General features: G+C 29.8%; 1 protein-coding gene across 2 annotated transcripts in view; it reads right to left on the reverse strand.

Annotated features, from left to right (window-relative positions):
- The window catches only part of LOC145334352 (chloride intracellular channel Clic-like), a 426,064-nt gene that overhangs the window by 15,758 nt on the left and 394,934 nt on the right, over positions 1-15,372 (reverse strand). The window contains exons 1-6 of one of the 2 annotated variants that reach the window (XM_080179779.1): positions 6,230-6,315; positions 5,732-5,834; positions 3,021-3,096; positions 2,628-2,675; positions 2,153-2,247; positions 595-724 (exon numbers count right to left, since the gene is read on the reverse strand). In XM_080179779.1, the coding sequence (XP_080035905.1) occupies positions 595-724; positions 2,153-2,247; positions 2,628-2,675; positions 3,021-3,077 (330 nt within the window). In that variant the 5' untranslated portion in view covers positions 3,078-3,096; positions 5,732-5,834; positions 6,230-6,315. Of the gene's footprint in view, positions 1-594; positions 725-2,152; positions 2,248-2,627; positions 2,676-3,020; positions 3,097-5,731; positions 5,835-6,229; positions 6,316-15,372 lie in introns of those variants that run through there. The other variant, XM_080179780.1, reaches the window with a different exon arrangement.

A 15,372-nucleotide genomic window follows, 5' to 3' on the forward strand; every position in this document is an offset into this window, starting at 1 on the left:
GTTACTTTGCTTTCAAAAATCGGTGTTCTGTCTTTGTTTTTTTGTTACTCTAGATCGTATTTAGTTAGATTATAATTGATACTGAATTGCCAAGAAGTATTAGGGACTCCCACACTAAGAGATATAAGTTTCCAGAATTGTAATGTAGGGAGTAGATTTGAAATCTGCATCAAATTTTAAGGATTTTTTATAAAATTCGTTTTTTTGTATAATTCTTTATCTAAAAGCGGAAATACAAATTAAGTTAATTAATTTTGGCATCTGTGATTGGTGGATTTAAAAAATCTGCGCTCTGATTGGATGTCGTACATCATTCAACCAATTAGAGCGCAGGTAGTTTAAAATCCACCTATCCTATTGGTCAAAATTAATTAACTTAAAATGTATTTTCGCTTTTAGATAAAGAATTTTACAAAAAACGAATTTTATAAAAAATCCTTAAAATTTGATGCAGATTTCAAATCTACTCCCTACATTAAAATTCCGGAAATCTTATATCTCTTACCCCCCACATGGGATAGGAATATCTTTTCCTACCAATCTTTACCAATGCGAAAATTGAATGCTATAGTCTTTTAAGAGATCTTGTTGTACCTGATCAGGGACAAACAGGTTGTGACCTCCAGGAATCTGTTTCATGATGTGTCTCTCAATTCTCTCATTCTCCAGGATAGCCATGCCGTTGTCGATCAGGATGGGCGGCTGGGCTGCCTCGAAATTTGACCTAAATTAGTAAATATATTACAATGGATATAGGATATACGTGGATAAATTGACAGGGGAAAATTTGTCCTCTATTCATGCTGCTAAATTAGTCCTCATTTGTTGGTCAGTTCGTTTATCCAATAGTAGGGGAGGGTATAGGGTAAAGGGAGAGGATGTGGAGTATTATTATTTTAGGCATCTGCGAGTATCTCTTTATTTGAGTACATTAAAATCTAGTGCAACATCCAAGCAATAATATATCGATTGTCGGTACTTTGATCAGTCCTTAGATCATCTATCTGTATCTTTATTTCTACTGTATTACACTATATTGTTTCAATTTTTTAATCTTTACCATTGCTTTAATTACAAACGATACATATTACTCTTTTTATAACAAAGTAAGTAATTCTATATTAAATGTATAAATGAAATTCTTATCAGAAAATAGCAAAAAGTAAACACAATTTTTTTATCTTTACCATAAAGTTATAAAAATGAGTGTTCATCCATTTCCGCACATTTTTCACATCTTAAAATCATCAGAATTGCGATTTATTTATTACAACAGCTCAACAGCTAGGAAAGGAGGGGACATTGGGCTGTTTATTACATTAGTCCTCAAAGTTTCATAACGTTTTCTTATTCGTTGGCATAAAAACCTGGGGAACTTGTATTGATTTTTGATTGTTTGGTTCATATAGTTGAGTGTCAAAACTTTTCAACCCATACTTGTAATCTACGGAAGGGGTATTATGTTTATCATCATTTTAGATGTACATCAATATACCGGCTATTGTATTACCCCTTAAGATCCCTGACAATCTTCCCTTTCCCCATTGCATTACACTTTTCATTAAACAACCCCTCCTTAATATATTTGTTATTATGTTTATTTTGCGAATTGTAAAGTGATCGTATACGGAATTGTATGCACACCCAAAAATGAAATTGAATATAAATCACTCATCATTCTAATATTAAGCAATAAAAAGGTGAGAAAAATGAATAATGATTTTTTTTGAAAACAAGGATAATTTTGTCCATAAATTTTAACAAAAGAACAGGTGCTTTTACTCAAACCTATTTATTGAACATCACTATCCCTACAAAACTTTATTTCTACGGGGTGCTTCCAACCTTTTCTTCAACTTAACCTAACCTATTCAGTGGCGTGCACAGGATTTCGATTAGGGGGTGCTTGACATCCTAATTTGCTATTTAGAGGGGTATATCCGGGTATGTAGACCCTTGTTAAGGGTGTTTTAAATAGAGTAGAACACATTGGGTTGTTAGTCAGGGTGATGGTCCATATATTTTATAAAGGAAACAGCCAGGGGAGCTTAAACTTATATTTTGCAGCTAGAGAAACTAAAGAATTTAATTTCAAACATATTTATAGCTTTGCTTTTCTACAACTCACACATAAATGTCTGTACGTCCTGACCTGAAATCTGCCGGCGGTCTCTTCATATCAACTGTTGTGATTTTTAAAGAAATTGTCTTCAATTCTGCTAGTAGGTACAGGTCCATAAAATATTCCTAAAAACAACGACATCATTATCAAAATAGCGTTTTATGATAAACAAGCGGCTACGCTCCTACGTCTCTAGTATCTAGATTTAAAAAATAGCCTACAACAATTCCATAATATGAATCTTAAATTAAATAGCCTAAACCCACCCTGTGACCTATGTGAAGCTTTTTTAATTTGGAGAACTAAATAGGTTCAGTAGTCATTGAATTCTTAAGGTTAAGAAAAATCCTTACTACAGTATAATAATGGATTCAATACTTACATGATCTTTAAAAATACCTTTTAAAATGTTTTCAATTTTATTTGGAATAGGTTATTGGTTATGTAGATGCTTTATAAATAACTGGTGTCTGCCTGTTTGTCTGTCCATCACTATAAATTATACCTGACAAAATATACATGCTCCCTTCCTTCTGCCATCAATGCCTGATGCCTGCAAATTAAAATGATTATAATTAAAATTATCTTTAAATTAACAAGGACAATTTTGTCTTAAAATTGCATTAATCTAAGAATAAATGAAAGCTATTCTCTTAGATTGTAATTACGATTTATTTATGTATTTTTAACCTTATTCATTTAGTTTTGTTATTGTAATTGACATTTGTCGACAAATCACTAATTATGTCGTTAGACGGATTTATTAGTTTTTAATTCTTATTTTTTTAAAATCTATCGATAAACAATAAGACATCTTAAAGCCTTATAGAATAACCGTCTGACAGAATAATCTATTCTTGAGTAGCTGTGCTAAGAAAGCACAATGATTTTTTTCTACCTTTATGATAAGTTCAATTTCTGGGACTGATAGTCCATTTCCGTTTGTCTCTCCCATTGTAGCTTTTTAACCTAGCCTAAAATGATTTAAAAATATTGTTAAACAAACAAGGTTAATCATATCCATAAAGTACATTGGAGGAAGTCAATCTTTTTTAAATTTTAGTTTTATATAATAGAGAAAGAATTTTTTAAGATATATTTTTTCTAGGGGCGTTTTTTTTTGGGAGGTACCCTCAGTCAAAATAGTAATAAACCTTCCCTATACATATTAGAATCATGGCTGTAAAGGAGAACCATATCAGGTGATTATATTCAGTGGTTGGTGAGATCCTTCGCTACAGACAGACAAAAATCATTTTACTTTTGTATAAGGAAATTCTTTAACATCTACTATATTAAATTAGAGAAAAAATATATTATGTAAAAACTATACTATAAATCTGCCAATAATAAGTTCAAATAAAAATTAATTAATTGTCCATTGTCCTATCTCTATATATTTAATAATATTTAACATTAACTTTATTTAAGAAAAAGGATATTATGTAAGAACTATAACATAAAACTAGCAATGAATAACTTCAAAGATAATCACTTCTTTTTCTCCCCACTCCCCTTTTTTAGTTCTTCCCTTGGAGTAACTGTAAAAAACTATGATTATTTCTAATTTTCTTCGGCCCCTCGTGGCTAACAAATCTGGTTTAAATCATAAGATTTTAATGTTTTTAATCATTATATTCGCGGAAAGATGTCTGTAATACGATGTAATAAAAAACTTTTTTAATGCTTTTAGCGAAAAACGAAATTAAAATTCGATTGAAATAGTCAAGGAAAATTAAGAATAACTATACAATTAAGGGACAGACAGACAAACATATTTTGGATACCATTGTTTCAATGGTCTGCGGGTCCTAAAAATGGCGGTAAAGTAATCCTAAAAATCCTTTTTTTTTTGAAAATGTAAAAACAATATGCATTGGTTGAAAAAAGAATAATAATCATTTTTTAGAGTGTCTAAAGCCACGACACACAGAAAGGTCCAGGACATAATTATAATGTTATCTCTGGTGTCCTACCATTTCAGCTAATTATCTTTCATATAACATTTGTAAAAAATAGACACAAAACCAATTAATTAAAGAAGGATGAATAGGAAGCTTTTTATAGTGCCTATACAAAATGACGTCATACTAGCCTAACATTGGTTAATTAAAATGTATACTGCCCTGCCATTGGTAATTTAGTCGATGTATTGGCCTATCTTTGGTCATTTGTATTTTATGACCTTATCTTTTATAGGCACTATAACGAGTTTCGATTGGTAATCTATTATCGGAGTAAAGCAAAAGGGGAAGGGGGCGATTTGTTCTGTATTATTAAAGTGCGATAATGATCATTCCATTATGTGAAATATTATGCGGAATTGAAGGCACACCAGTTATCTTTCTCAACTTTTACTCTGTGTTGGAACATAGTTCAGGGAAACAAAGAAAATATAGCAACAGTTTTGTCAAGTATGGCTTCAAAACCGATTAATTTCCGATGGATTAGAACCGGTTCTCATCAATACTGAAAAATCATGTATATTATTATATCACAGACAATTATTCTCGAATATTAAAAAAAATCATAAAATTAATACCAGTTTTGTTAGCCCGGGCCTTGGGCTTCTCGGGGCTAACAAAACTTGTTTTAATCTTATATTTTTTCAATTTGATATCCACGGCTTGCTCTCTATAATACGTTGCGATAGACAACTAATACCTATTTACAATGTTGACTGCAGATTCATAAATAAAAAAAATGGAGGCAAACTTTGAGGAAATGTTAATGGCATTTAAATTAATATACAGCACTTTCATTATCCAGAACAACAAGATAGAGGAGGAAAATTGATTTTTCAACATTGTACTATCACTGAATTCCTGTGGAGTAGACCAGGAATTATTAAAAAGATAAGAAAAGGCGCTTTTAACAAAAGTTCTCCTTTTTTGGCGACATTAAATAGCAATATAAAAAGTCAACAAAAATTTTGTTACAAATAAATATAATACCATCTTCAAATTTGAGATTTAACTTAGTTTTGTTAGGAAATGATTAAATATAACATTTTATCTAGGCTAAAGTAATGTTTTAATGTCTCAAATCTATTTTTTGTTAGCTAAAAATCTTTTGCTTTGTTGTAAAAACACTAATTAGGAATGTAACTTACTAATTTATTGTTTTAAATTTAATTAATTTCTAATTATATTTTACATCATTTTTTAATAATTAGGTATGGAGGTAACGTTGCTATTTAAATTAATCTACTTTCTTCCCAAAATCTACGAGCAAAGACATCCAAGCTCTATTTTTGGTTGGGTGGGGGGGGGGGTTGAGAAACCTGGAAAGGTAATAATGTAATTGGTGGGAAGGGGGAGGGGGACGGGTTATCTGCTTATATGCTTCAGACAGGATAAAAATTAATGTACTGGCCTTTTAATTAATAATTAAATGTGCACCTCATGTAGATTTAATCATTAGTAAAATGTTAGTTTGAACCAACCAATAAAAGGACCCAAAGTTTGAAGTCTACGTATAAGAAAAGATAATTATAAAACCTATAGAAACCATGGTTTTTACAATCCAATGACCCTCCTCTCTCTATTGGAAACGGACAGACACAATTAACTGCAGAGTAGCTGCGCTACTATCAAATAATAACATTACCTTAAAATTATAATTATTCTGATTTTAACTGTTTTCAGGCTGTTCTACTGTTCTACATTATTCCATCCAACTAGTATATTAACATACAATCTTCTTTTGTTTTCTAATATTACGGATAAAGTTATAAATAAATTGACAATAAATAACTAAATATGACATATTTAACTGTATTTTTTGATCCGCTATTAAACAGGGAGGGATGGGACATTTGGCTGTTTATTACTCGGGTCCACAAGGTTTTATAATAAAGTTTTCTTAATTGATGGTTCAATAACTTTGGAGACATTTATTGAATTTTGATTAAATTAAGTTCAGTAACCAAACGTTTCAACTACTAATTGCAATCTACAGTATGGGAAATTTTGTGTATCATCATTAGGGATGTACGTACTTTTATCGGCCATTGTCTTATCCCTTTAGATCCATGGCCAAAGTACGTTTTTTTAAAAATAAGTGTAGAGAATTTTTCAGTCAATTTATTAATATCTTTATCCGTACCTAATAAGTCACTGACATGTGTATTGAAGCCTATTTTTTCAGGAACTTTTTGTATGTTAATTTCCGTCAAAAAAGGGTTTTAATCTGAAATTTAAAATACATGTTAATTCATGTAATTAATTTTAAAGTACAATTTAATTTTATCATGAAAAGCATAAAAAACTACCTATACTTATTTAAAATTTATGAATTACAATTATAATAACATTAGAGATGATATAGCCTAGACTATTAGACTTATTTAGTGAAGCCATTCTATAAATAAGGTATGTCCGGCCGTCTGTTGTCTTTAATTAACCATATGCATCTCTCTTAAAACCAGGGAGGCAGGAACATTGGGCTGTTTGTTACACTAGTTCCCAATTTTTCATAATAACGTTTTCTTATTCGTTGGCGCAGCAACTTTGGGGACTTTTATTGAATTTTGATTGGTTGGTAAACTAAGTTGGGTATCTAAACGTTTCAACCACTTATTGTAATCTACATTTGGGATAAATTTGTGTACAATCATTGGGGATGTACATAAATTTATTGGCCATTGTCTCATCCCTTAGGATACCTTGTTAAAACATACATTGCTTGAAATTACATGATCCATAAAACTAAAATACAATATCTAATGGTATGTTTACAATATTTTCTTGGATTGACATAATTGACTGTATTTGACTAGTTTATTATTGTTTACTCTATTGTCTAGAGTTAGAATTACAGATGTAGAGAAACTTTATCCCTTAGCATTGCATTCATATTAGAGTTAGCAATTATAGAATGGTTCTATTCCTTTTGTATTGATATTATAATTACAGATACAGAGAAACTTTATCCCTTAGCATTGCATTCATATTAGAGTTAATTATAGAATGGTTCTATTCTTTTATATTGATATTAGAATTATAGGTATGAAAAACTTTATCCATTAGAATTGCATTCATATTAGAGTTATTAATTATAGAATGGTTCTATTCTTTTTATATTGATATTAGAAAATAGATATAGAGAAACTTTATCCTTTATCATTGCATTCATATTAGAGTTAGCAATTATAGAATGGTTCTATTATTTTTATATTGATATTAGAATTATAGGTATGAAAAACTTTATCCCTTAGCATTCCATTCATATTAGAGTTATTAATTATAGAATGGTTCTATTCTTTTTATATTGATATTAGAATTATAGGTATAGAGTAACTTTATCCATTAGCATTGCATTCATATTAGAGTTAGCAATTATAGAATAGTTCTATTCTTTTTATATTGATATTAGAATTATAGGTATAGACTAACTTTATCCTTTATCATTGCATTCATATTAGAGTTAACAATTATAGAATGGTTCTATTCTTTTTATATTGATATTAGAGATTTAGATATAGAGAAACTTTATCCTTTATCATTGCATTCATATTAGAGTTAGCAATTATAGAATGGTTCTATTCTTTTTATATTGATATTAGAATTACATATATAGAGAAACTTTATCCTTTAGCATTGCATTCATATTAGAGTTAGCAATTATAGAATGGTTCTATTCTTTTTATATTGATATTAGAATTATAGGTATAGAGTAACTTTATCCATTAGCATTGCATTCATATTAGAGTTAGCAATTATAGAATAGTTCTTTTTTTTTCTATTGATATTAGAATTACATATATAGAGAAACTTTATCTCCTAGCACTGCATTCATATTAGAGTTATTAATTATATAATAGTTCTATTCTTTTTATATTGATATTAGAATTATAGGTATAGAGTAACTTTATCTCCTAGCATTGCATTCATATTAGAGTTAGCAATTATAGAATGGTTCTATTCTTTTTATATTGATATTAGAATTACATATAAAGAGAAACTTTATCCTTTAGCATTGCATTCATATTTGAGTTAGCAATTATAGAATGGTTCTTTTTATATTGATATTAGAATTATAGGTATAGAGTAACTTTATCATTTAGCATTGCATTCATATTAGAGTTAGCAATTATAGAATGGTTCTAATCTGTTTTTAGAGCTATGAATAAAAGATAATTATAGAAAGGTCCTATTCTTTTTAAACCTTATCATAAGAATTTAAAGTTATTAACCGTAGAACATTATCTATTATTTTAATTCAAGGGTCAATAATTATAGAGTAGTCCTATTATTTTTTCAACCTTCACAAAATTTCTAAACTTCTAAAAAGAACAATTTGTCCATAAAAAGCACAACAACACTATTATAAAGTTAAAAATCTTTACAATTAGAATAATAGTTCGCAAAATAAATTTCTTTTTTTTTAAGTAGCTTCGCTACTTAAAATTTTATGAACTTAATGACTAAAATTGCTGAAATTCTAAGTAATTTATAACTAGAGTAATTATCATGTTATGTTTAATGTACAACAAGGATAGGATAATGAATAATAAATTTATCTTTCCTTCAATTGTATTAGTAAATAGTATCAGATAAAAAAAAGGAATAACATGTTATAGATTGATTTAACCACAATGCACCCCTCCTTCTTGACTCCATAAGTTCGGTGTATTATATATTATCTTTAAAATGCGTTAATACTCTATATTTGTATACGTTCGTATGTTTGTCTAATCTTTTTTGTCCGATTTCATAAGGATATTTTAACTAAATACACAAAAGATCTGTGTACAAATAAAAACATGTATAAAGAAGCTTCGCTAGTAATTAAGCGAAGGCCAAACACGTACGATAACATGTATGCACATAAAAACTTTGGATCAAGTCTAAAATACCAAATAAGACCTTTTTGGTAACTAGACAACTGAATTTTGCATAATTGGAGCTGTAACTAATTTATTATTCATTATCCCTTAAAATCATTGGCAATAAGTAACTTGAAACGGAAAGCGCAACCCATGAAAACGTGCAAAAAAACATATTTTACACGCATTTTGTACAACCTCGCATTTCTGACTTGATCTATAATAATTTTACTATACATTAATATAGAACTAAAGTATAACAGGTGTTAATTTAATAGGAAGTTTCTATTCAGGACCTTCCCTCAAAGTTTTATAGGACCCCCCCCCCCCCCAACCTCTATGTAAAAAAAGTGTTGTTATTAAGTCAAAACAAGTAGATTTGTATTAAAAATGTAGAAAATCGTTATGTCAATATTATATCATCTATGCCCCCTTTTTGATAAAGGACTGTCGACAATATAAACAATCAAAATTGCAAATCTACGGAATAACATTTTATATTTTAAAACTTATTTCTTTTTTTTGGCGAGGGGGGGGCGCTTGTTGGGATACTAGCTTCTATTAATATATCATAAATTATTTTTCAAATATACAAAACATGCATAAATAATACAGTTTAAATTTTGAAACATAAATACAATTTACTCCTAGAACGCGGGCTATGGAATTTTTTTGAGGGGGGTTGAATTTTATTAGCTTTGTGTTGGTTCTAGTAAGTTTTAAGCAGTGCTCGGTAGCTGTGCTTCAGCCACTTGTAAGCCTCAGTGAAATAATCTTAAAAATTAGCTGGATGTCTAAACCTGTTCACACCATAGGAGAAATACATATAAAAATACCAAACTCACACTCTTAAAAGGTTCATTAAACTAAGGGGGATGGAGAAGAATTAAGAAACCCTTAAGTCTAGGGGAACTGCAACCAATAAGGCAAAAAGTATGTATTTAATAATATGTACTCAAAAAGCTTGAAGTATTTATTAATGAGTCATTTTAAATAAACAAAAATGCTCAAAATGACACATAGAATAATAATATTGAAAAAAAAATTGAGTAATGTAGCTTCTTATTAATGATGGCCTGTCCGTAAGTAATAAAGTCCTATTGATTGACGGATACTTTGCTTAAGATTTAATCTTTTAAATTAAAACCAGGATGACAACATCCATAAAAGCGAAGCTCTGAAACGGTAGGACAAATGAACATTAACACTTGGATAGTGTCAGAACTGAAAAATGAATAAGAAAATGAATAAGAGTCGAAGCAAAATTGTGAGTAAATTTGTTGAAAAACTTCTTGATACAGGATAATGTTTATAGATATAATTACATTTTAGGACTTGATTATAGAGTTGCTTTGCTTATAATATTGTACTTTGTTGTCACAGGAATCAGTATACCAAATATCAGAACATTCGAATAATTAGATCATATAATAATTTGTTGTTAAAAAAGTAAAAATAGACATGATTATAATGGACGTACGGACATAAAATACCTAAATTAACGAAAAAGGCTTTTATTCTCGGACAGACGGACGTACGGACCGACCCTAATTATAGAAAAGCTTTGCTTTAAAAAAAAACAGAATCTATCTTCAATTCACATATCTTTTTATTTTAAATATTATATACCTAATTATTTTTGACATTGATTAAAAGGATTAGAATTTAAATGTTTTACTAATTACAAATTGCATAAATTAATTCTAAAATAAGGACAATTTTTTATATAAGCAGCGCAGCAATAATAGGATACCATATTTCTATTTTGAAAATATTATTATTTATTCATTGGTAATGTTTTTGAAGTAAGAAATTTATTTTTAATCATTCGATAAACAAGAAATTTACTAGGTATAAAGAAGCATGACTTAATGGTATAAATATACAGTATCTTCGCCAAATAGAGTAGTTATAAAATTAATAATAATTTAATTAAATTTCATTTCTAATTAATGTTGATTTACAATCTTTTAGAAACACAGTTGCTCTATTATTAGGGCATTTTCAGATGTAAACTGCATTACTTATTTTGACAAATTCTTGGAAGTAACATATATCTGTCTGTACTAAAAGATCTCGCTGGCCGCTTAACTGATATGACTTTCCTTTATAAAGAAGCCTCTTATAGGTCCAGAAATAATTTGAACTTTGGAAACAATCGATCTTGTTATGTTATCTCATATCGGAGATTTACAAGGTTTCTTTTACTCGGGGAGACAGGGATAAGACAATGGACAATAAATTAACCTTTTTATTTTGTATTTTGAGGTTGCATATTGTAGATTAATTAAAAACAAAGAGTAAGAACTTGGGAGGGAAGGGATATTTGGCTGTTTATTACACTAGTCCACAAAGTTTTATAATGACGTTTTCTTATTCGTTGGCTTAACAACTTTGGGGACTTTTATTGAATTTTGATTGCTTGATTCATAAGGTTTAGTGTCCAAACGTTTCAACCTATGAGTGCAATCTACATTGTTGATTTAAATTAGTTTATATTGTCTTATCCCTTGTGATCCCTGTTGAGTAATATAAATGTAAAGTTAACCTCAATCATACCCCTCCATAATTAAATAAAATTCTGAAGATTATTAAAGTCCCTCCATAGATTATGACATAATACAATAGAATAACCAATGAGAGGTCAGCATAAATTTTACCGTTGGTCAATTACAGTGTATATTAGCCTCTCATTGGCTATTCTTTCGTATGACGTCATAATCTGTGGAGGGACTTAAATCATCTTCTAAAATTCTCATCTAATAATGACAATAAAACTATAGAATTTGTATTACTTATTTATAAACTAAACATACACAACAATTAAAACATAAAATGATTCATTTTTAACGTCCTCAAGGCTGAAAAAGTCATTATATGGTATTTAAGTTTTGTTAAAAACATCTTAGTATTACATAAATTATATTAAACTATTAAGAAACCGCGATATTTAAAAAAAACATATCCTATTATATTAAGTAGTAAGGTTTAATGTAGCTTAATATTTTGAGAACTACTAAACCGATTGAGTTCTTTATTTTATGGAAGCTTCTTTAAGTTCCTGTTTGGTTTTAGACTAGTCAATTCTTATATCTAACTTTTAGGCTATTTTCTTCCATTCCTTTTCCTTCAAATACATAGCTTCTAGATGCCATGGACGAAGCCGCTAGTATGCAAATAAAAAAAGGTTTTCTGTTTGTCCCGCATTTATCACCAATAACTTAATCGATTAAGGTTCAGTTTTAGAGAAGTCTTATGTTGGTTTTAGGGTGTTTTTTATGGGTGTGTGTGGGGGGGGGGGGGTAACACTCCCACCAATAAACACCCCTTACTGCATGCCTATAAAGAAAGGGAGCATTTGAAATTTTCATTTTGGACGAAATCGTTTGAAAATAGTTTTAAAGATAACAAAAATTTGAATGACCTACCTACCATAATAAAAACATAATAAACCCTAATGCACTTAAATTGAAGAAAAACCAGAATGCAACTCAAATTAAGTGAAAACCTAAACTAAAATGCCCCCAAAGGCTAATAAAACAAGAATGAAAACAACCTTAACATCGAAGCCTACTAACAAACAAAAAATTAAAAAAATTAAAATTAAAAAAAACTACAATTAAGTCAAATAGAAAAAGTCTAAAAATCATAAATGATAATTTTATCTTTGGATTTCAAATTTGTCAATGAACATGAAATATATAGTCAGTTTTTTCTTAACGGTGATGGACGTATGTACATACTATATATATATATAGAGTAGCTGTGCTTCTAGAAAAAGTTTTTAAAATTCAAGTTGCAACCCGGCATATAATTATTTTAGTGCAAGGTTAAATATTTTTGGCAACTTCTTATCAATAGATTTTGGGGCATCTAAAATCCCCCCCGCTCCCTCTATTATTTTAGAAGAAATAATGGTTGTTTACTAAATTCTGGGGTAATGATATGTAAATTTAATTATTTATGTCTATATAGGTTTGTAGGGACGCAGCCAATAGTAAAAAGTGTTAAGGCGGGGGGGGGGGGCCGGGGGGGGGAGGGAGGATTTTACCATTCTTTTTTCATTCTTTTCATTGCAGAAATAGGATTTTGGTTTCAAATTTATTACATATTGACAAGTCATTTCTTTCAAATAGAGATAATATAAAGGGGGGGGGGGGGGGAGGGCGAAAGTGACACTTTTTGAAACCAAAACTAAAAGTCAACAAAGGAACTCAACTGAAAAAAGAGTTACAGGTCTGAGATTTTGCATGGCAGTTGCTTTATAGGGGTAAAATATGGAACTGTGAAGAAACGGCGGCGCAACCGCCGAAAACCGCCGTTTCCCGCCAACATTTTTTTTGCCTTTTCTCGGCGGTTGCGACGCCGTTTCTTCACAGTTCCATATTGTACCCCTATAAAGCAACTGCCATGCAAAATGTCAGACCTGTAACTCTTTTTTTAGTTGAGTTCCTTTGACTTTTAGTTTTGGTTTCAAAAAGTGTCACTTTCGCCCCCCCCCCCCTTTAACTACCTAATGCTATTTCATCCATTAATTCATTATTTTTTATGTTCTATTTGTTGGTCTAAGTTAAAAAAAAATTGTACATTTGCTTCGCAACTTATGAAATATATAATTTGAAAGGCGCTCATAATCTAGAAGAGGACAATTGATGTTATTGTTCAATTAATCAACAACTCTTTCTTTTCCTAAATATAAACCCTCCAACAAAGCTAATTACCCACTGACAAATGGTGAAAAAATTTATTTCTTGTTGATTGTCTAATCCCTTCATTCCTGGGCACTCCTAATGTTGTCACGGAGCTTTGGCAATAATTCTATCCTTATTTATTATCATTTTATTTATTTCATGGTTTGCTCAGGAAGGGAGGGATGGGACAATGCACTCTAAATTATACTGATTTTCAAAGTTTTATAAGGGACGCCTAAGCTTTTTATTTAAGGTGAGTAAAATGAGGGGTTTTAAAGGTTTGAGGGGGTAATCTAATGTAATTTTTAAAAAATTAATGAAGTAAAACTAGGAGTTTCAAAGTTTGAGGAGTGTAAAAATCCACTATCCCACCCTTTGACATTAGAGACATTTTTCTCTCGTTCGCCTAAGAACTTTGGGGACATTTATTGGTACAATCCCTTTCAATTCCTGGGTTTGCCATATTGCTAAATAACATTTTTAAAAACAACTTAAATTTTGTTTTACATTTGTAGCGCAGCTACTCTATAACTCCGTACATTTGTTAACCAACGTCCAATTGTGTGTTGATGATATCATAAAGGGCAATTCAATGAAAATTGCACTTTCATAACTACAGTTATAAATATAAAGATTAATTTTTTTAAAATATATATTCAATTTTTTAATCAAAAATGTATCACTAGTATTTGATTTTGTTTCATAAGACATTTTTTTAACATAAAAAATACATATTAAAAATATTATATAAGTTGCATAGATGTCATTGTCAAAATAAAATCTTATTAAAAGCATGACAAAGCGAACAAGGACAAAAAATATACTGTCTATATGGAGCGAAGCAATCATAAATATTGATTTATTCCACTTTTGACAAATAAAGGAGAGATTAGACCGCCAAAGTTGTTAATTGCTGAAATATGTTACTAGTGCCTGCGCCCCTAGCATCTAGCGGCTTTGTATTTGAAAGAGAAGGGATGGGCAGAAAAATAGCCTAAAACCATACCAAGATATGAACCTGAAAATGAAATAGCCTAAAATCAAACTTATATATTAAGAATTAAATTACCAATGACCTATATAAAGCTACACTAAAATGGAGAACTCGATCAGTTCAGTAGTTACAGACAACAAATCTTGCTACTTTATAGAATAGGATATTAAAGAGAATCTACACAAAAATTAAATTAACCATCTTACATATCCGCTGAATTTTTCTCAATTGCATTCATCCTTATAATAAAGTAACAGGATGTGTGTTTGTCTGTGTGTTTGTTTGTATGTTTGTACCAAAGGATTTGGCTAACCGCTGAACCGATCGGGTTCTCCTTAACACTCAACTAAATGAATTCTTCATAAGTCCCCAAAGTTGTTGAGCAGGCGAATAAGAAAACACTTTCCTTCCTCCAAGTTGCAATAATGGCAGGGATAGGGGAATTGGACACTGGAGAAAAAAAGATATGTAGATTAATTTAAGTGTTTGTGGCATTAGAGTTAGTAGCAAATTAGAAAGATATTAAATAGATGTATTAATAATTAAGTAAATACACTTTTACCAAAATCACTTATCACAAATTTTTTTTTTGAAAGATAATTTCAGATAACTTTTTAAGAGTTAGAAATTTTGAGGATCATTGAAATAAAATGAAGTAGTATTTTAATGCATGGTCAAAGCCTTATCTTCCCCCAACAAAGATATAATTTAACGCATACATAATTTATGGTTATTG

The sequence above is a fragment of the Acartia tonsa genome, chromosome 12, assembly GCF_053477335.1.
Source record: "Acartia tonsa isolate MP-2025a chromosome 12, ASM5347733v1, whole genome shotgun sequence".
In the NCBI taxonomy this organism is placed as follows: Eukaryota; Metazoa; Arthropoda; class Copepoda; order Calanoida; family Acartiidae; genus Acartia; species Acartia tonsa.